The sequence below is a fragment of the Pimephales promelas genome, chromosome 5, assembly GCF_988280905.1.
Source record: "Pimephales promelas chromosome 5, fPimPro1.hap1.1, whole genome shotgun sequence".
Lineage (NCBI taxonomy): Eukaryota > Metazoa > Chordata > Actinopteri > Cypriniformes > Leuciscidae > Pimephales > Pimephales promelas.
The window spans coordinates 38691310-38714182 of NC_142773.1; the positions used below are offsets into that span (position 1 = coordinate 38691310).

General features: G+C 37.0%; 1 protein-coding gene and 1 long non-coding RNA gene across 2 annotated transcripts in view; one reads left to right on the forward strand and one right to left on the reverse strand.

Moving 5' to 3' along the window:
• The window catches only part of blvra (biliverdin reductase A), a 59437-nt gene extending 36614 nt beyond the window's left edge, over positions 1-22823 (reverse strand). The window contains exons 1-6 of the mRNA XM_089131477.1: positions 22679-22823; positions 21147-21270; positions 19205-19324; positions 19028-19125; positions 18566-18673; positions 18331-18499 (exon numbers count right to left, since the gene is read on the reverse strand). Coding sequence (XP_088987603.1) covers positions 18331-18499; positions 18566-18673; positions 19028-19125; positions 19205-19324; positions 21147-21265 — 614 coding nt within the window. The 5' untranslated portion in view covers positions 21266-21270; positions 22679-22823. The remainder of the gene's footprint in view (positions 1-18330; positions 18500-18565; positions 18674-19027; positions 19126-19204; positions 19325-21146; positions 21271-22678) is intronic.
• Positions 1-22873, forward strand: part of LOC148981493 (uncharacterized) — a 139530-nt gene that overhangs the window by 100782 nt on the left and 15875 nt on the right. The gene's annotated exons all lie outside the window — the stretch shown is intronic.

The window sequence follows — 22873 nt, forward strand, 5'->3', positions numbered from 1 at the left end:
ACGAAAGGGGTAACACTGTCGTTTTTTTTTCGGGTCGAAATTTTGAATTTTAATATCTCAGCTCTGGAAGGGTCTAGAGCCTCCATTTTTGCACTCAGGTCAAAGTCTCACAGCCCTCTATCATAATCCAGAGTTTTGAGAAGATTGGAGAAACTTAATTTTTCGCCCAAAAATGAAAAAAAACGAAAGGGGTAACACTGTCGTTTTTTTTTCGGGTTGAAATTTTGGATTTTGATATCTCAGCTCTGGAAGGGTCTAGAGCCTCCATTTTTGCACTCAGGTCAAAGTCTCACAGCCCTCTATCATAATACAGAGTTTTGAGAAGATTGGAGAAACTTAATTTTTCGCCCAAAAACGAAAAAAAACGTAAGGGGTAACACTGTCGTTTTTTTTTCGGGTTGAAATTTTGATATCTCAGCTCTGGAAGGGTCTAGATCATCCATTTTTGCACTCAGGTCAAAGTCTCGTGGCCCTCTATCATAATCCAGAGTTTTGAGAAGATTGGAGAAACTTAATTTTTCGCCCAAAAATGAAAAAAAAACGAAAGGGGTAACACTGTCATTTTTTTTTCGGGTCGAAATTTTGAATGTTGATATCTCAGCTCTGGAAGGGTCTAGAGCCTCCATTTTTGCACTCAGGTCAAAGTCTCACAGCCCTCTATCATAATCCAGAGTTTTGAGAAGATTGGAGAAACTTAATTTTTCGCCCAAAAATGAAAAAAAACCGAAAGGGGTAACACTGTCGTTTTTTTTTCGGGTCGAAATTTTGAATTTTGATATCTCAGCTCTGGAAGGGTCTAAATTATCCATTTTTGCACTCAGGTCAAAGTCTCACAGCCCTCTATCATAATCCAGAGTTTTGAGAAGATTGGAGAAACTTAATTTTTCGCCCAAAAATGAAAAAAAACGAAAGGGGTAACACTGTCGTTTTTTTTTCGGGTCGAAATTTTGAATTTTAATATCTCAGCTCTGGAAGGGTCTAGAGCCTCCATTTTTGCACTCAGGTCAAAGTCTCACAGCCCTCTATCATAATCCAGAGTTTTGAGAAGATTGGAGAAACTTAATTTTTCGCCCAAAAATGAAAAAAAACGAAAGGGGTAACACTGTCGTTTTTTTTTCGGGTTGAAATTTTGGATTTTGATATCTCAGCTCTGGAAGGGTCTAGAGCCTCCATTTTTGCACTCAGGTCAAAGTCTCACAGCCCTCTATCATAATACAGAGTTTTGAGAAGATTGGAGAAACTTAATTTTTCGCCCAAAAACGAAAAAAAACGTAAGGGGTAACACTGTCGTTTTTTTTTCGGGTTGAAATTTTGAATTTTGATATCTCAGCTCTGGAAGGGTCTAGATCATCCATTTTTGCACTCAGGTCAAAGTCTCGTGGCCCTCTATCATAATCCAGAGTTTTGAGAAGATTGGAGAAACTTAATTTTTCACCCAAAAATGAAAAAAAACAAAAGGGGTAACACTGTCGTTTTTTTTCGGGTCGAAATTTTGAATTTTGATATCTCAGCTCTGGAAGGGTCTAAATTATCCATTTTTGCACTCAGGTCAAAGTCTCACAGCCCTCTATCATAATCCAGAGTTTTGAGAAGATTGGAGAAACTTAATTTTTCACCCAAAAATGAAAAAAAACGAAAGGGGTAACACTGTCGTTTTTTTTTCGGGTCAAAATTTTGAATTTCGATATCTCAGCTCTGGAAGGGTCTAGAGCCTCCATTTTTGCACTCAGGTCAAAGTCTCACAGCCCTCTATCATAATCCAGAGTTTTGAGAAGATTGGAGAAACTTAATTTTTCGCCCAAAAATGAAAAAAAACGAAAGGGGTAACACTGTCGTTTTTTTTTCGTGTCAAAATTTTGAATTTTGATATCTCAGCTCTGGAAGGGTCTAGATCATCCATTTTTGTACTCAGGTCAAAGTCTCACAGCCCTCTATCATAATCCAGAGTTTTGAGAAGATTGGAGAAACTTAATTTTTCGCCCAAAAACGAAAAAAAACGAAAGGGGTAACACTGTCGTTTTTTTTTCGGGTTGAAATTTTGATATCTCAGCTCTGGAAGGGTCTAGATCATCCATTTTTGCACTCAGGTCAAAGTCTCGTGGCCCTCTATCATAATCCAGAGTTTTGAGAAGATTGGAGAAACTTAATTTTTCACCCAAAAATGAAAAAAAACGAAAGGGGTAACACTGTCGTTTTTTTTTCGGGTCGAAATTTTGAATTTTGATATCTCAGCTCTGGAAGGGTCTAAATTATCCATTTTTGCACTCAGGTCAAAGTCTCACAGCCCTCTATCATAATCCAGAGTTTTGAGAAGATTGGAGAAACTTAATTTTTCGCCCAAAAATGAAAAAAAACGAAAGGGGTAACACTGTCGTTTTTTTTTCGGGTCGAAATTTTGAATTTTGATATCTCAGCTCTGGAAGGGTCTAGAGCCTCCATTTTTGCACTCAGGTCAAAGTCTCACAGCCCTCTATCATAATCCAGAGTTTTGAGAAGATTGGAGAAACTTAATTTTTCGCCCAAAAATGAAAAAAAACGAAAGGGGTAACACTGTCGTTTTTTTTTCGGGTCGAAATTTTGGATTTTGATATCTCAGCTCTGGAAGGGTCTAGAGCCTCCATTTTTGCACTCAGGTCAAAGTCTCACAGCCCTCTATCATAATCCAGAGTTTTGAGAAGATTGGAGAAACTTAATTTTTCACCCAAAAATGAAAAAAAAACGAAAGGGGTAACACTGTCGTTTTTTTTTCGGGTCAAAATTTTGAATTTCGATATCTCAGCTCTGGAAGGGTCTAGATCATCCATTTTTGCACTCAGGTCAAAGTCTCACAGCCCTCTATCATAATCCAGAGTTTTGAGAAGATTGGAGAAACTTAATTTTTCGCCCAAAAATGAAAAAAAAACGAAAGGGGTAACACTGTCGTTTTTTTTTTCGGGTCGAAATTTTGAATTTTGATATCTCAGCTCTGGAAGGGTCTAGAGCCTCCATTTTTGCACTCAGGTCAAAGTCTCACAGCCCTCTATCATAATCCAGAGTTTTGAGAAGATTGGAGAAACTTAATTTTTCACCCAAAAATGAAAAAAAAACGAAAGGGGTAACACTGTCGTTTTTTTTTCGGGTCAAAATTTTGAATTTTGATATCTCAGCTCTGGAAGGGTCTAGATCATCCATTTTTGTACTCAGGTCAAAGTCTCACAGCCCTCTATCATAATCCAGAGTTTTGAGAAGATTGGAGAAACTTAATTTTTCGCCCAAAAATGAAAAAAAAAAACGAAAGGGGTAACACTGTCGTTTTTTTTTCGGGTCGAAATTTTGAATTTTGATATCTCAGCTCTGGAAGGGTCTAGATCATCCATTTTTGCACTCAGGTCAAAGTCTCGTGGCCCTCTATCATAATCCAGAGTTTTGAGAAGATTGGAGAAACTTAATTTTTCGCCCAAAAATGAAAAAAAACGAAAGGGGTAAAGCTGTCGTTTTTTTTTCGGGTTGAAATTTTGGATTTTGATATCTCAGCTCTGGAAGGGTCTAGAGCCTCCATTTTTGCACTCAGGTCAAAGTCTCACAGCCCTCTATCATAATCCAGAGTTTTGAGAAGATTGGAGAAACTTAATTTTTCACCCAAAAATGAAAAAAAACGAAAGGGGTAGCACTGTCGTTTTTTTTTCGGGTCAAAATTTTGAATTTCGATATCTCAGCTCTGGAAGGGTCTAGATCATCCATTTTTGCACTCAGGTCAAAGTCTCACAGCCCTCTATCATAATCCAGAGTTTTGAGAAGATTGGAGAAACTTAATTTTTCGCCCAAAAATGAAAAAAAAAACGAAAGGGGTAACACTGTCGTTTTTTTTTTTCGGGTCGAAATTTTGAATTTTGATATCTCAGCTCTGGAAGGGTCTAGATCATCCATTTTTGCACTCAGGTCAAAGTCTCGTGGCCCTCTATCATAATCCAGAGTTTTGAGAAGATTGGAGAAACTTAATTTTTCACCCAAAAATAAAAAAAAACGAAAGGGGTAACACTGTCGTTTTTTTTTCGGGTCGAAATTTTGAATTTTGATATCTCAGCTCTGGAAGGGTCTAAATTATCCATTTTTGCACTCAGGTCAAAGTCTCACAGCCCTCTATCATAATCCAGAGTTTTGAGAAGATTGGAGAAACTTAATTTTTCGCCCAAAAATGAAAAAAAACGAAAGGGGTAACACTGTCGTTTTTTTTTCGGGTCGAAATTTTGAATTTTAATATCTCAGCTCTGGAAGGGTCTAGAGCCTCCATTTTTGCACTCAGGTCAAAGTCTCACAGCCCTCTATCATAATCCAGAGTTTTGAGAAGATTGGAGAAACTTAATTTTTCGCCCAAAAATGAAAAAAAACGAAAGGGGTAACACTGTCGTTTTTTTTTCGGGTTGAAATTTTGGATTTTGATATCTCAGCTCTGGAAGGGTCTAGAGCCTCCATTTTTGCACTCAGGTCAAAGTCTCACAGCCCTCTATCATAATCCAGAGTTTTGAGAAGATTGGAGAAACTTAATTTTTCGCCCAAAAATGAAAAAAAAAAACGAAAGGGGTAACACTGTCGTTTTTTTTTTTCGGGTCGAAATTTTGAATTTCGATATCTCAGCTCTGGAAGGGTCTAGAGCCTTCCTTTTTGCACTCAGGTCAAAGTCTCACAGCCCTCTATCATAATCCAGAGTTTTGAGAAGATTGGAGAAACTTAATTTTTCGCCCAAAAATGAAAAAAAAACGAAAGGGGTAACACTGTCGTTTTTTTTTCGGGTCGAAATTTTGAATTTTGATATCTCAGCTCTGGAAGGGTCTAGATCATCCATTTTTGCACTCAGGTCAAAGTCTCGTGGCCCTCTATCATAATCCAGAGTTTTGAGAAGATTGGAGAAACTTAATTTTTCGCCCAAAAATGAAAAAAAACGAAAGGGGTAACACTGTCGTTTTTTTTTCGGGTTGAAATTTTGGATTTTGATATCTCAGCTCTGGAAGGGTCTAGAGCCTCCATTTTTGCACTCAGGTCAAAGTCTCACAGCCCTCTATCATAATCCAGAGTTTTGAGAAGATTGGAGAAACTTAATTTTTCACCCAAAAATGAAAAAAAACGAAAGGGGTAGCACTGTCGTTTTTTTTTCGGGTCAAAATTTTGAATTTCGATATCTCAGCTCTGGAAGGGTCTAGATCATCCATTTTTGCACTCAGGTCAAAGTCTCACAGCCCTCTATCATAATCCAGAGTTTTGAGAAGATTGGAGAAACTTAATTTTTCGCCCAAAAATGAAAAAAAAAACGAAAGGGGTAACACTGTCGTTTTTTTTTTTCGGGTCGAAATTTTGAATTTTGATATCTCAGCTCTGGAAGGGTCTAGATCATCCATTTTTGCACTCAGGTCAAAGTCTCGTGGCCCTCTATCATAATCCAGAGTTTTGAGAAGATTGGAGAAACTTAATTTTTCACCCAAAAATAAAAAAAAACGAAAGGGGTAACACTGTCGTTTTTTTTTCGGGTCGAAATTTTGAATTTTGATATCTCAGCTCTGGAAGGGTCTAAATTATCCATTTTTGCACTCAGGTCAAAGTCTCACAGCCCTCTATCATAATCCAGAGTTTTGAGAAGATTGGAGAAACTTAATTTTTCACCCAAAAATGAAAAAAAACGAAAGGGGTAACACTGTCGTTTTTTTTTTCGTGTCAAAATTTTGAATTTTGATATCTCAGCTCTGGAAGGGTCTAGAGCCTCCATTTTTGCACTCAGGTCAAAGTCTCACAGCCCTCTATCATAATCCAGAGTTTTGAGAAGATTGGAGAAACTTAATTTTTCGCCCAAAAATGAAAAAAAAACGAAAGGGGTAACACTGTCGTTTTTTTTTTCGTGTCAAAATTTTGAATTTTGATATCTCAGCTCTGGAAGGGTCTAGATCATCCATTTTTGTACTCAGGTCAAAGTCTCACAGCCCTCTATCATAATCCAGAGTTTTGAGAAGATTGGAGAAACTTAATTTTTCGCCCAAAAACGAAAAAAAACGAAAGGGGTAACACTGTCGTTTTTTTTTCGGGTTGAAATTTTGATATCTCAGCTCTGGAAGGGTCTAGATCATCCATTTTTGCACTCAGGTCAAAGTCTCGTGGCCCTCTATCATAATCCAGAGTTTTGAGAAGATTGGAGAAACTTAATTTTTCGCCCAAAAATGAAAAAAAAACGAAAGGGGTAACACTGTCATTTTTTTTTCGGGTCGAAATTTTGAATGTTGATATCTCAGCTCTGGAAGGGTCTAGAGCCTCCATTTTTGCACTCAGGTCAAAGTCTCACAGCCCTCTATCATAATCCAGAGTTTTGAGAAGATTGGAGAAACTTAATTTTTCGCCCAAAAATGAAAAAAAACCGAAAGGGGTAACACTGTCGTTTTTTTTTCGGGTCGAAATTTTGAATTTTGATATCTCAGCTCTGGAAGGGTCTAAATTATCCATTTTTGCACTCAGGTCAAAGTCTCACAGCCCTCTATCATAATCCAGAGTTTTGAGAAGATTGGAGAAACTTAATTTTTCGCCCAAAAATGAAAAAAAACGAAAGGGGTAACACTGTCGTTTTTTTTTCGGGTCGAAATTTTGAATTTTAATATCTCAGCTCTGGAAGGGTCTAGAGCCTCCATTTTTGCACTCAGGTCAAAGTCTCACAGCCCTCTATCATAATCCAGAGTTTTGAGAAGATTGGAGAAACTTAATTTTTCGCCCAAAAATGAAAAAAAACGAAAGGGGTAACACTGTCGTTTTTTTTTCGGGTTGAAATTTTGGATTTTGATATCTCAGCTCTGGAAGGGTCTAGAGCCTCCATTTTTGCACTCAGGTCAAAGTCTCACAGCCCTCTATCATAATCCAGAGTTTTGAGAAGATTGGAGAAACTTAATTTTTCGCCCCAAAACGAAAAAAAACGTAAGGGGTAACACTGTCGTTTTTTTTTCGGGTTGAAATTTTGAATTTTGATATCTCAGCTCTGGAAGGGTCTAGATCATCCATTTTTGCACTCAGGTCAAAGTCTCGTGGCCCTCTATCATAATCCAGAGTTTTGAGAAGATTGGAGAAACTTAATTTTTCACCCAAAAATGAAAAAAAACAAAAGGGGTAACACTGTCGTTTTTTTTTCGGGTCGAAATTTTGAATTTTGATATCTCAGCTCTGGAAGGGTCTAAATTATCCATTTTTGCACTCAGGTCAAAGTCTCACAGCCCTCTATCATAATCCAGAGTTTTGAGAAGATTGGAGAAACTTAATTTTTCACCCAAAAATGAAAAAAAACGAAAGGGGTAACACTGTCGTTTTTTTTTCGGGTCAAAATTTTGAATTTCGATATCTCAGCTCTGGAAGGGTCTAGAGCCTCCATTTTTGCACTCAGGTCAAAGTCTCACAGCCCTCTATCATAATCCAGAGTTTTGAGAAGATTGGAGAAACTTAATTTTTCGCCCAAAAATGAAAAAAAACGAAAGGGGTAACACTGTCGTTTTTTTTTCGTGTCAAAATTTTGAATTTTGATATCTCAGCTCTGGAAGGGTCTAGATCATCCATTTTTGTACTCAGGTCAAAGTCTCACAGCCCTCTATCATAATCCAGAGTTTTGAGAAGATTGGAGAAACTTAATTTTTCGCCCAAAAACGAAAAAAAACGAAAGGGGTAACACTGTCGTTTTTTTTTCGGGTTGAAATTTTGATATCTCAGCTCTGGAAGGGTCTAGATCATCCATTTTTGCACTCAGGTCAAAGTCTCGTGGCCCTCTATCATAATCCAGAGTTTTGAGAAGATTGGAGAAACTTAATTTTTCACCCAAAAATGAAAAAAAACGAAAGGGGTAACACTGTCGTTTTTTTTTCGGGTCGAAATTTTGAATTTTGATATCTCAGCTCTGGAAGGGTCTAAATTATCCATTTTTGCACTCAGGTCAAAGTCTCACAGCCCTCTATCATAATCCAGAGTTTTGAGAAGATTGGAGAAACTTAATTTTTCGCCCAAAAATGAAAAAAAACGAAAGGGGTAACACTGTCGTTTTTTTTTTCGGGTCGAAATTTTGAATTTTGATATCTCAGCTCTGGAAGGGTCTAGAGCCTCCATTTTTGCACTCAGGTCAAAGTCTCACAGCCCTCTATCATAATCCAGAGTTTTGAGAAGATTGGAGAAACTTAATTTTTCTCCCAAAAATGAAAAAAAACGAAAGGGGTAACACTGTCGTTTTTTTTTCGGGTCGAAATTTTGGATTTTGATATCTCAGCTCTGGAAGGGTCTAGAGCCTCCATTTTTGCACTCAGGTCAAAGTCTCACAGCCCTCTATCATAATCCAGAGTTTTGAGAAGATTGGAGAAACTTAATTTTTCACCCAAAAATGAAAAAAAACGAAAGGGGTAACACTGTCGTTTTTTTTTCGGGTCAAAATTTTGAATTTCGATATCTCAGCTCTGGAAGGGTCTAGATCATCCATTTTTGCACTCAGGTCAAAGTCTCACAGCCCTCTATCATAATCCAGAGTTTTGAGAAGATTGGAGAAACTTAATTTTTCGCCCAAAAATGAAAAAAAAACGAAAGGGGTAACACTGTCGTTTTTTTTTCGGGTCGAAATTTTGAATTTTGATATCTCAGCTCTGGAAGGGTCTAGAGCCTCCATTTTTGCACTCAGGTCAAAGTCTCAGAGCCCTCTATCATAATCCAGAGTTTTGAGAAGATTGGAGAAACTTAATTTTTCACCCAAAAATGAAAAAAAAACGAAAGGGGTAACACTGTCGTTTTTTTTTCGGGTCAAAATTTTGAATTTTGATATCTCAGCTCTGGAAGGGTCTAGATCAGGGGTCCCCAACTGGCGGACCGGGGTCCAGGTCCGGACCCCAATACCTTTTTATCCGGACCTCTAAACATTTTTATTAAAAAGTTTATGAAAAAAAATAAAATTATTTTTTACCGAAAGTAATTTTTGAACAGGCGTGCGCGCGGGCAGCTATGTGTGTCAGGTCCTTTGCAAGAGCCGGGTTCTGGAGAGATCACAAACTTTGGCTTGTACACACATTACTATGATATTTGTGAATTGATTATTATGGCTTTGTCAAATGAGAAAAGTGGACTCTGAAAACCGCATCTTTCGAGATGAGGGGACTGAAGTGTACGCGTTCATTTTTACAGCTCTACGAGGCCCATGTGTCTTATTTGTTCGGAGTCTGTTGCTGTTGTTATAAGTGGAAACATCAAGCGGCATTTCGAGACAAGACACACAACTTTCAATGAAAATTATCTGCCAATAAAAATTATGCTTCCTGTTGCTGTTATTTATGATGAAAAGTTTGACATTTGAATATTTGCACTAAAATGAAATAATACTTGAATGAATTTCAACAAAATCAGTTGAATACATTTAAAGATAAAGATTTTATTGTCAAAGATTTTGTCAATTTGTTGACATGGTTACAATTGAATAAAATGAAAGAACTTATTTTGCCGGGTGTTTTTGCATGTCCGGACCCTCGTTTACTGGGCTCATTGGGTTAGTGGACCTCTTGCCAATTTAGTTAAGGACCCCTGGTCTAGATCATCCATTTTTGTACTCAGGTCAAAGTCTCACAGCCCTCTATCATAATCCAGAGTTTTGAGAAGATTGGAGAAACTTAATTTTTCGCCCAAAAATGAAAAAAAAAAACGAAAGGGGTAACACTGTCGTTTTTTTTTCGGGTCGAAATTTTGAATTTTGATATCTCAGCTCTGGAAGGGTCTAGATCATCCATTTTTGCACTCAGGTCAAAGTCTCGTGGCCCTCTATCATAATCCAGAGTTTTGAGAAGATTGGAGAAACTTAATTTTTCGCCCAAAAATGAAAAAAAACGAAAGGGGTAACACTGTCGTTTTTTTTTCGGGTTGAAATTTTGGATTTTGATATCTCAGCTCTGGAAGGGTCTAGAGCCTCCATTTTTGCACTCAGGTCAAAGTCTCACAGCCCTCTATCATAATCCAGAGTTTTGAGAAGATTGGAGAAACTTAATTTTTCACCCAAAAATGAAAAAAAATGAAAGGGGTAGCACTGTCGTTTTTTTTTCGGGTCAAAATTTTGAATTTCGATATCTCAGCTCTGGAAGGGTCTAGATCATCCATTTTTGCACTCAGGTCAAAGTCTCACAGCCCTCTATCATAATCCAGAGTTTTGAGAAGATTGGAGAAACTTAATTTTTCGCCCAAAAATGAAAAAAAACGAAAGGGGTAACACTGTCGTTTTTTTTTCGGGTTGAAATTTTGGATTTTGATATCTCAGCTCTGGAAGGGTCTAGAGCCTCCATTTTTGCACTCAGGTCAAAGTCTCACAGCCCTCTATCATAATCCAGAGTTTTGAGAAGATTGGAGAAACTTAATTTTTCACCCAAAAATGAAAAAAAATGAAAGGGGTAGCACTGTCGTTTTTTTTTCGGGTCAAAATTTTGAATTTCGATATCTCAGCTCTGGAAGGGTCTAGATCATCCATTTTTGCACTCAGGTCAAAGTCTCACAGCCCTCTATCATAATCCAGAGTTTTGAGAAGATTGGAGAAACTTAATTTTTCGCCCAAAAATGAAAAAAAAAAACGAAAGGGGTAACACTGTCGTTTTTTTTTTTCGGGTCGAAATTTTGAATTTTGATATCTCAGCTCTGGAAGGGTCTAGATCATCCATTTTTGCACTCAGGTCAAAGTCTCGTGGCCCTCTATCATAATCCAGAGTTTTGAGAAGATTGGAGAAACTTAATTTTTCACCCAAAAATAAAAAAAAACGAAAGGGGTAACACTGTCGTTTTTTTTTCGGGTCGAAATTTTGAATTTTGATATCTCAGCTCTGGAAGGGTCTAAATTATCCATTTTTGCACTCAGGTCAAAGTCTCACAGCCCTCTATCATAATCCAGAGTTTTGAGAAGATTGGAGAAACTTAATTTTTCGCCCAAAAATGAAAAAAAACGAAAGGGGTAACACTGTCGTTTTTTTTTCGGGTCGAAATTTTGAATTTTAATATCTCAGCTCTGGAAGGGTCTAGAGCCTCCATTTTTGCACTCAGGTCAAAGTCTCACAGCCCTCTATCATAATCCAGAGTTTTGAGAAGATTGGAGAAACTTAATTTTTCGCCCAAAAATAAAAAAAAACGAAAGGGGTAACACTGTCGTTTTTTTTTCGGGTCGAAATTTTGAATTTTGATATCTCAGCTCTGGAAGGGTCTAAATTATCCATTTTTGCACTCAGGTCAAAGTCTCACAGCCCTCTATCATAATCCAGAGTTTTGAGAAGATTGGAGAAACTTAATTTTTCACCCAAAAATGAAAAAAAACGAAAGGGGTAACACTGTCGTTTTTTTTTCGGGTCAAAATTTTGAATTTCGATATCTCAGCTCTGGAAGGGTCTAGAGCCTCCATTTTTGCACTCAGGTCAAAGTCTCACAGCCCTCTATCATAATCCAGAGTTTTGAGAAGATTGGAGAAACTTAATTTTTCGCCCAAAAATGAAAAAAAAACGAAAGGGGTAACACTGTCGTTTTTTTTTTTCGTGTCAAAATTTTGAATTTTGATATCTCAGCTCTGGAAGGGTCTAGATCATCCATTTTTGTACTCAGGTCAAAGTCTCACAGCCCTCTATCATAATCCAGAGTTTTGAGAAGATTGGAGAAACTTAATTTTTCGCCCAAAAACGAAAAAAAACGAAAGGGGTACACTGTCGTTTTTTTTTCGGGTTGAAATTTTGATATCTCAGCTCTGGAAGGGTCTAGATCATCCATTTTTGCACTCAGGTCAAAGTCTCGTGGCCCTCTATCATAATCCAGAGTTTTGAGAAGATTGGAGAAACTTAATTTTTCACCCAAAAATGAAAAAAAACGAAAGGGGTAACACTGTCGTTTTTTTTTTCGGGTCAAAATTTTGAATTTTGATATCTCAGCTCTGGAAGGGTCTAAATTATCCATTTTTGCACTCAGGTCAAAGTCTCACAGCCCTCTATCATAATCCAGAGTTTTGAGAAGATTGGAGAAACTTAATTTTTCGCCCAAAAATGTAAAAAAAAAACGAAAGGGGTAACACTGTCGTTTTTTTTTCGGGTCGAAATTTTGAATTTCGATATCTCAGCTTTGGAAGGGTCTAGAGCCTCCATTTTTGCACTCAGGTCAAAGTCTCACAGCCCTCTATCATAATCCAGAGTTTTGAGAAGATTGGAGAAACTTAATTTTTCGCCCAAAAATGTAAAAAAACGAAAGGGGTAACACTGTCGTTTTTTTTTCGGGTTGAAATTTTAATTTTTAAATCTCAGCTCTGGAAGGGTCTAGAGCCTCCATTTTTGCACTCAGGTCAAAGTCTCACAGCCCTCTATCATAATCCAGAGTTTTGAGAAGATTGGAGAAACTTAATTTTTCGCCCAAAAAGTGAAAAAAAAAAACGAAAGGGGTAACACTGTTGTTGTTTTTTTTCGGGTCGAAATTTTGAATTTTGATATCTCAGCTCTGGAAGGGTCTAGATCATCCATTTTTGCACTCAGGTCAAAGTCTCACAGCCCTCTATCATAATCCAGAGTTTTGAGAAGATTGGAGAAACTTAATTTTTCACCCAAAAATGAAAAAAAACGAAAGGGGTAACACTGTCGGTTTTTTTTTGGGTCAAAATTTTGAATTTTGATATCTCAGCTCTGGAAGGGTCTAAATTATCAATTTTTGCACTCAGGTCAAAGTCTCACAGCCCTCTATCATAATCCAAAGTTTTGAGAAGATTGGAGAAACTTAATTTTTCGCCCAAAAATGAAAAAAAACGAAAGGGGTAACACTGTCGTTTTTTTTTTTGGGTCAAAATTTTGAATTTTGATATCTCAGCTCTGGAAGGGTCTAAATTATCCATTTTTGCACTCAGGTCAAAGTCTCACAGCCCTCTATCATAATCCAAAGTTTTGAGAAGATTGGAGAAACTTAATTTTTCGCCCAAAAATGAAAAAAAAAACGAAAGGGGTAACACTGTCGTTTTTTTTTTTCGGGTCGAAATTTTGAATTTCGATATCTCAGCTCTGGAAGGGTCTAGAGCCTCCATTTTTGCACTCAGGTCAAAGTCTCACAGCCCTCTATCATAATCCAGAGTTTTGAGAAGATTGGAGAAACTTAATTTTTCACCCAAAAATGAAAAAAAACGAAAGGGGTAACACTGTCGTTTTTTTTTTTCGGGTCAAAATTTTGAATTTCGATATCTCAGCTCTGGAAGGGTCTAGAGCCTCCATTTTTGCACTCAGGTCAAAGTCTCACAGCCCTCTATCATAATCCAGAGTTTTGAGAAGATTGGAGAAACTTAATTTTTCGCCCAAAAATGGAAAAAAACGAAAGGGGTAACACTGTCGTTTTTTTTTTTCGGGTCGAAATTTTGAATTTCGATATCTCAGCTTTGGAAGGGTCTAGAGCCTCCATTTTTGCACTCAGGTCAAAGTCTCACAGCCCTCTATCATAATCCAGAGTTTTGAGAAGATTGGAGAAACTTAATTTTTCGCCCAAAAATGTAAAAAAACGAAAGGGGTAACACTGTCGTTTTTTTTTCGGGTTGAAATTTTGAATTTTGATATCTCAGCTCTGGAAGGGTCTAGAGCCTCCATTTTTGCACTCAGGTCAAAGTCTCACAGCCCTCTATCATAATCCAGAGTTTTGAGAAGATTGGAGAAACTTAATTTTTCACCCAAAAATGAAAAAAAAAAACGAAAGGGGTAACACTGTCGTTTTTTTTTCGGGTTGAAATTTTGAATTTTTATATCTCAGCTCTGGAAGGGTCTAGAGCCTCCATTTTTGCACTCAGGTCAAAGTCTCACAGCCCTCTATCATAATCCAGAGTTTTGAGAAGATTGGAGAAACTTAATTTTTCGCCCAAAAATGAAAAAAAATGAAAGGGGTAACACTGTTAAGTATCCCCAATCTTCTCAAAACTCTGGATTCTGATAGAGGGCCATGAGACTTAGACCTGAGTGCAACAATGGAGGCTCTAGACCCTTCCAGAGCTGAGATATCGAAAATCAAAATTTCGACCAGAAAAAATAACGACAGTGTTACCCCTTACGTTTTTTTTTTTTGGGGGGGGGGGGGGGGGGGCGAAAAATTAAGTTTCCCCAATATTCTCAAAACTCTGGATTCTGATAGAGGGTCATGAGACTTAGACCTGAGTGCAACAATGGAGGCTTTAGACCCTTCCAGAGCTGATATATTGAAACTCAAAATTTCGACCAGAAAAAAAAACGACAGTGTTACCCCTTACGTTTTTTTTTTTTGGGCGAAAAATTAAGTTTCCCCAATCTTCTCAAAACTCTGGATTCTGATAGAGGGCCATGAGACTTAGACCTGAGTGCAAAAATGGAGGCTCTAGACCCTTCCAGAGCTGAGATATCGAAACTCAAAATTTCGACCAGAAAAAAAAACGACAGTGTTTCCCCTTACGTTTTTTTTGGGGGGGCGAAAAATTAAGTTTCCCCAATCTTCTCAAAACTCTGGATTCTGACAGAGGGCCATGAGACTTAGACCGGAGTGCAAAAATGGAGGCTCTAGACCCTTCCAGAGCTGAGATATCGAAACTCAAAATTTCGACCAGAAAAAAAAAAGACAGTGTTACCCCTTTCGTTTTTTTTTTTTTTGGGCGAAAAATTAAGTTTCCCCAATCTTCTCAAAACTCTGGATTCTGATAGAGGGCCATGAGACTTAGACCTGGGTGCAATAATGGAGGCTCTAGACCCTTCCAGAGCTGAGATATCGAAAATCAAAATTTCGACCAGAAAAAAAAAACGACAGTGTTACCCCTTACGGTTTTTTTTTTTTTTGGGCGAAAAATTAAGTTTCCCCAATCTTCTCAAAACTCTGGATTCTGATAGAGGGTCATGAGACTTAGACCTGAGTGCAACAATGGAGGCTCTAGACCAGGGATGGGCAACTGGCGGCCCGCGGGTTTTCAAATTTTTAAATACCATAGAAATGTTGGTTTCATATGTTTTATCGCGTGAAAACGGGTTGCGCATCTGAACCAATTCCAAATGTAATGATAAAGTATACCGATAGAGGGCGCCTTCGTGCAAAACATGCTTAGTTGGGCGACTCTGACCAGCGTCACTACAGTCAACGATGAAGAGAACCATGAGCGGGAAAAAAAGAAAACTGAACCAAGAAAATCGCACTTTTCAGACGAGATGGGAAACGGACTACCTATTTACAGAATTCAAAGGGAAATTAAATATATCAAGTCGAAAGAGAGAAACAGGATCGGCGATGACGTTCTGTTTCAGCTCATGAGGATTGGCTGCACTAACATTGATATTGACATCCAGTCTATTGTACGCCAGCAAGAGAAACCACAAGTATCTCATTAACTGTAAACTTCCCTCTGTAGGTGAGATAAAGCGGCAGCCTGTGGTGAAAAGTATGCTTCACTTAATACTTTCTTTAATTTTGTGCCATCAGTAAATGTTTTTTGAGAGCCCACAATGTTTACACTGGAATTATAAAAACATAATTTTAAAAAGTTTGTTAAAAAGTTCATAATAATTAAGTATGGAAATGCAGGTTGGTTCACTAAACATTTCAGAGTCTGTAATAAAGACATACATATGTTTTGTTCTTCTAAAATGGTAGTTTTTTTTTATTTTCCAATATCCCATTTATTTTTTTTACTTAATAGGCTACTTTTCAGTTTTGTGCAATCATTGTATGTTTTTTGAGAGCCCAACATGTTTTCACTGGAATAATATTAAAAACACAGTAATGCCACAGCAATGTGTCTTTGTTTATGTTAAAAGTTCATTCATTAAAAGAAGCTGAGGAAATAATTGAATATGGATATGCAGGTTGATTTACTTAGCAGAGTCTGTAATAAAGACATACCTACATATGTTTTCTTCTAAAATGGTACCTCTAATTCTCCAATATCCCATTGGTGGAAGTGCACGTCACATTTGGCCCTCGGATAGTGATGATAAAATATTTGTGGCCCTCACTATCATCAAAGTTGCCCATCCCTGCTCTAGACCCTTCCAGAGCTGAGATATCGAAACTCAAAATTTCGACCAGAAAAAAAAAAAACGACAGTGTTACCCTTTACGTTTTTTTTTTGGGCGAAAAATTAAGTTTCCCCAATCTTCTCAAAACTCTGGATTCTGGATTCATGGCCCTCTATCAGAATCCAGAGTTTTGAGAAGAATGGGGAAACTTAATTTTTCGCCCCCACCCCAAAAAAACGTAAGGGGTAACACTGTTGGTTTTTTTTCTGGGCGAAATTTTGAGTTTCGATATCTCAGCTCTGGAAGGGTCTAAAGCCTCCATTTTTGCACTCAGGTCTAAGTCTCATGGCCCTCTATCAGAATCCAGAGTTTTGAGAAGATTGGGGAAACTTAATTTTTCGCCCCAAAAAAAAAACCGTAAGGGGTAACACTGTCGTTTTTTTTTCTGGTCGAAATTTTGAGTTTCGAAATCTCAGCTCTGCATACTTGGCAAGGATGCATCAAAAGTGATAATAAAGACATTTATAAATGCTGTTTGTTTAAACTTTGTATTCATCAAAGAATCCTGAAAAATAAAGTCACACTTTCCACAAAAATATTCGAACTGTTCAACGCTGATAATAATAATACTTGAGTATGAGTATACACTGGAGTAAAATTCAACTTTCAATAAATTACATTTTAAAATATATTCAAATATAAAACAGCTATTTTAAATTGTACAAACCCAATTCCATAAAAGTTGGGACACTGTACAAATTGTGAATAAAAACAGAATGCAATGATGTGGAAGTTTCAAATTTCAATATTATATTTAGAATACAACATAGATGACATATCAAATGTTTAAACTGAGAAAATGCATAATTTTAAGGGAAAAATAAGTTGATTTGAAATTTCATGGCATCAACACATCTCAAAAAAAGTTGGGACAAGGCCATTTTTACCACTGTGTGGCATCCCCTGTTCTTTTAATAACAGTCTGCAAACGTCTGGGGACTGAGGAGACAAGGTGCTCAAGTTTAGGAATAGGAATGTTGTCCCATTCTTGTCTAATAAAGGCTTCTAGCTGCTCAACTGTCTTAGGTCTTCTTTGTTGCATCTTCCTCTTTATGATGCGCCAAATGTTTTCTATGGGTGAAAGATCTGGACTGCAGGCTGGCCATTTCAGTACCCGGATCCTTCTTCTACGCAGCCATGATGTTGTAATTGATGCAGTATGTGGTTTGGCATTGTCTTGTTGGAAAATACAAGGTCTTCCCTGAAAGAGACGATGTCTGGATGTTGTTCTAGAACTTGGATATACCTTTCAGCATTGATGGTGCCTTTCCAGATGTGTAAGCTGCCCATGCCACACGCACTCATGCAACCCCATACCATCAGAGATGCAGGCTTCTGAACTGAGCGCTGATAACAACTTGGGTTGTCCTTGTCCTCTTTAGTCCGGATGACATGGCGTCCCAGTTTTCCAAAAAGAACTTCAAATTTTGATTCGTCTGACCACAGAACAGTTTTCCACTTTGCTAGAGTCCACTTTAAATGAGCCTTGGCCCAGAGAAAACGCCTGCGCTTCTGGTTCCCGTTTAGATATGGCTTCTTTTTTGACCTATAGAGTTTTAGCCGGCAACGGTGAATGGCACGGTGGATTGTGTTCACTGACAATGTTTTCTGGAAGTATTCTTGAGCCCATGTTGCGATTTCCATTACAGTAGCATTCCTGTGTGTGATGCAGTGCCGTCTAAGGGCCCGAAGCTCACGGGCATTCAGTATGGTTTTCCGGCCTTGACCCTTATGCACAGAGATTGTTCCAGATTCTCTGAATCTTTGGATGATATTATGCACTGTTGATGATGATAACTTCAAACTCTTTGCAATTTTTCTCTGAGAAACTCCTTTCTGATATTGCTCCACTATTTTTTGTTGGTCCTCCAGCTGTTCCTTATATGTACATTTAACTTTTCTGGCCTCTTATTGCTACCTGTCCCAACTTTTTTGGAATTTGTAGCTCTCATGAAATCCAAAAGGAGCCAATATTTGGCATGGCAATTCAAAATGTCTCACTTTCAACATTTGATATGTCATTAATATTCTATTGTGAATAAAATATACGTTTATGAGATTTCTAAATTATTCCATTCTTTTTTTACTCTAAATTTGTACAGTGTCCCAACTTTTTTGGAATCGGGTTTGTAATAAAATTTTATAATATTACTGCATTTACCTTATTTTTCATTAAATAAATGTAGCCTTGTGAGCATAATAACATAATAATAACGTTATTTGGCAGCTATGCATTAAAAAATAGAATAAAAGTAATAATGCAAAAATCAATTGGAAATAAATAATGAGGTGGCGATAGTGCGCTCACTTGTGTTGTTGGGTCAGTAAGTGTGCCGTCATCTTCATGTATTTGTTCTCTTTCTCCTCCACCAGAGATGTAGCAGTCACCGTGAGCTCCCCGAAAAGATCAACCAACCACGTCAGTCTGGAAATGCCGCTGAACGACGGGAACCCGAAATTAGGCTTCAGGGGTCCACCTGAGGAGAAACGTGACTGTCAGTCGAAGCCCTAGCGGAAAGAAGATGACCTGTGTGCTGTCATACCTGTGAAGTGCAGTGTTCCCTTCTCCAGTGTTTTCCCACATATGTCTTTTTTCAGTTGTTTATAGTCCGGAGTCAGCAGTTCAATATGTTCTTCATGAAGCACCAGACCTGAAGATAACAGAAGTTAGATACAAAACAAGTAGAGAAGTATTATTTAGCTGCTTTATAAATGACAGTCGTTCTACTAGACCTGCACGTTTCTGGATAAACTGAGAACCGCAGATTTTGATAATATGAATTATTGTAAGACACTGTGTGGTTGAAAACACTGTTTGTGAAGCTGTGAATCTGAATGTTCACTGTGATCGTACTTGTCAAAGGTTTAATAGACATATCTGAATCATTGTCATTAGGGAATAAGATCTTGTGGGCGTTTGAATCGAGATCGCGATCTTTTTGCGATTAATCGTGCAGTTCTGCGTTCTACTGTTTTACTCAAGAAGACCGAAGACAGCAGCTCACCCTTCTGCTGAGCCAGGTTCCACAGATCCACTGCAGACGTGTAGCTGAGGGTCATGGGATACTCGACACACACGTGCTTCCCCGCCTCCAGGAACTGCCTGAGGACAGAGCATCATGAATGAGCATTTCTGCCATGTGAGCAGATGGGGATCAGAAGAGATTATGTGTGTGAGATACCTGATGCTCTCTTCATGGTCGGTGTTTTCCGTGCATATAAACGCCACGTGGATGTCGGCTCTGCTCAACGCCTCCGGCATGGGGATCTGCTTCACACACTGCTGATCTTCAAGAGTCCTCCTGTACACACAACACAACTGATAATCATATATACATATATACATACATATACATATATATACACACATATATACATACATATACATACATACATATATCCCAAATTTCTACATTTAGTAAAAAAAAAAAAAATTATGTAAAATAAATGTGAATAAATTTGGGAATAAATGTAATTAAAAATGAATTTTATTTATTTATTTATATTATTTATTTGTGTAATTATTTATAGATATATATTTATAATTTCTGCAAGTTTGGCCCTGCTTAAAGGACAACTCTGGCGCAAAATGAACCTTTAGTCTAATTACACATTGTTACCTAGTCAACCGTTATCTGAGATTTGTTTTCATGATTGCCGAATGTAAATAGTTTTATCTCTAAAAACAGTTTAGCCTATAACGCTAGTATAATGCTAGTATATAGGGCATAGAGTAATGACAAATAAAAATCGCTTGTTATTACCACTAAAAAGGCTCAAAATAGCCCCACAGTAACACGACAGCATAAAAAGAGTCCCTACATTCAAACCGAAGCATTGAGAACTTTGTCAGTGTCCACACAGTTTAATAAGCAGATGTTTTATACACACAGTAAATTTCGCGAATTCTGGAAGAAGCCATCTTGGAAAAATAGTCTCTACCAGTCGATCTACGAACGCCGATCCAAGTGCGCTGGTGAGATGTGAATAAGGTGATAAGGTGAGCGCGAACAGTAGGCTACGTGTACATATTGAAGACAAGAAAACGGTTCGTGTTTGTGTTTCTTCTGGAAACAATGGACCATATGAGATTCTGCACAGTTCAGCGCACTTGGATCGGCGTTCGTAGATCGACTGGTAGAGACTATTTTTCAAAGATGGCTTCTTCCTGTATTCGCGAAGTTGACTGTGAGTATAAAATATCTTCTTATTAAACTGTATGGACACTGACAAAGTTCTCAACGCTTCGGTTTGAATGTAGGGACCCTTGTTATGCTGTCGTTTTGGTGTGGGGCTATTTTGAGCCTTTTTAGTGGTAATAACAAGCGATTTTTATTTGTCATTACTCTATGCCCTATATACTAGCATTGAACTAGCGTTATAGGCTAAACTGTTTTTAGAGATAAAACTATTTACATTCGGCAATCATGAAAACAAATCTCAGATAACGGTTGACTAGGTAACAATGTGTAATTAGACCAAAGGTTAATTTTGCGCCAGAGTTGTCCTTTAAACACTACCATTCAAAATGTTGGGTAAGAAAGATTTAAAAAAAAAATAAAAAAATGTAAAAAAAAAAAAAAATTATCAAACGTGAAAATAAAGAATTTTACAAATGTTACAAAAGATTTCAATTTCAAAATAGAAATATTTTTTTATAAATCTAATACATTAATTTGAAATTGTAATAATACTTTACAACATAATTGTTACTATATTTGTTATTAAATAAATACTATCATGGTGACAATTAGAGACTTTTTAATAAATTGCCAGTTTTCTCAACATTTGGTCTATATTATATATACAGTATATCTACAGTATTTGTATGTATATATATAAATATATAAAGATTCAGTATGCCTCTTTCAATAAGAAGACTCAAATGCATGTTGAAAGTGCAGACATCATCACAATGGTCTATTTCTGAAGGCGTATGGATTTCTAAACTGCACCCCAAGCAAAGCACAGTAAATATTTGCTATATGATATGAAATGAAGTCCCCAGAGAACTTATCATGTGTATTATGGGGTCACACACACAAAAAAAAAAAAAAAAACATAAGTGCTTTAATGTGTGTAACGACTCAAGTGTCAGTATGAATGTGTGTACGAGGCACTGACCTGGACACAAAGCCTCTGATGCTGAGCTTCTCTGCAGCGCTGGACGGTAGAGGAGCGATTAAATCTCTGATCCTCACACTTCCTGCGATGCCTAGGCCTACAACCACTGATCCCAACATGATTCCTGAAGCAGAAAACCAGCATTAACTACGAGTGCAAAAAGTTTGCTGCTTACAGTGAAAAAATAAAACTGAATTCTGAACCTCGTTTAAATTCTATAGGATGAAGAATCGAATCAAATGCAGCATATGCGTAAAAAGTTTCAAACAAGTGTGAAGGGAAATTTCATTAATCCTAACTAACATTCAGAGTCAGTCAGAGGTTCAAAGGTTAACTTAAGTCAAAGGTTAACTTAAGTCAGAGGTTAACTTAAGTCAGAGGTTAACTTAAGTCAGATTCAGAGGTTAACTTAAGTCACAATCACACAATCATGGAGTGGATCGATCCACAGCTACACTGACCTTGTTATCCTATGAAAACAAGCTTGTAAAGACATGGGAGAGAGCATATCATTTTTGAGAAACTGGTTTGAGTTCGCTGAAATGAAGTTTTTGGCATGTCTGCATGTGTGTTTGACTGATAACGGCTTGTTTAGTCACACTTCCTTTACAAAAAAAAAAAAAAAACAAGTTTCTTGAGAATAGACTTGAATAACTACAGTTTTTTTCTGAATATTGCGTAAGGAAAAAGCGGTCTTGGTTATATTAGTTCCCCATTTATTTAATATGGGGAAAATGGGAGACATTTCCTATTACCTGGAACTAAAAAAAAAAAAAATTTAAAAAAATTAAAAACATTTTTTGCTTAAAGTCATTTAGTGTATTTTATTTTTGTTTGATCACTTTCCTTTCTACTCAGTAAATGATTAATAAATTATTAATTAAAGTGCATGCTATTAAAATAAAAATATCATGATAAATACATTTTTATTTCATGATAACTAATTATCACAAGCTTAACTTTGTGTTTGAGGGTATTTCTTAACTTCTGCACTTTTAAGTGATTATTAATAGAATAGCATTTAAAGCATAGCATAATAGCATTTAAAGTGTTTGGAATGGTGGTAATGACAGCATCATTGAGTATTCATTTATATTTAAAAAAGACAAACGATACAAGTGAACATTTTAACATTATTATCTTCATTTTCAAATGACATAATGAATTTAAAAATTATATATATATATATATATATATAATATTTATTTATTTTTATGTATTTGTTTATGTCATGTGACTATGGTGTATAATATATAACCAGTTACCAGCAGCTACTGACAACTACTGACAACAATAATTTGGCTATCATGCTGCCAATACATATATATTTTTGTCAAATACTAGAGAATGTATATCGATATACAAGAAAGAAATCTGTTTAGTGAAATGCTTAAAAACGCATGTTAATGCGCCACATTAATGAAACACATCTGCATCGCACTCAAGAACGCGCAAATGAGAGATTACACAACGATACACATTAATTCTACTAACGTAATATGCATAAGTACAAGAGCAAGATATAACCTCACCTCTGAGTGTCCTCGACGAGCCTTTGGTGTGAATCTCTAATGCATCCGCAGTGAAATAAGAGAAATGAATGACATTCTAGTGTGACTCAGGAAAGAACTTTCATAACTCTTTTTTCGTGACCGCGCGTGCGTCTGACGTCACGCGGCGCTCCAGACGCACGTGTTCCGGTTGTCGACAAATACATAATAAATAAA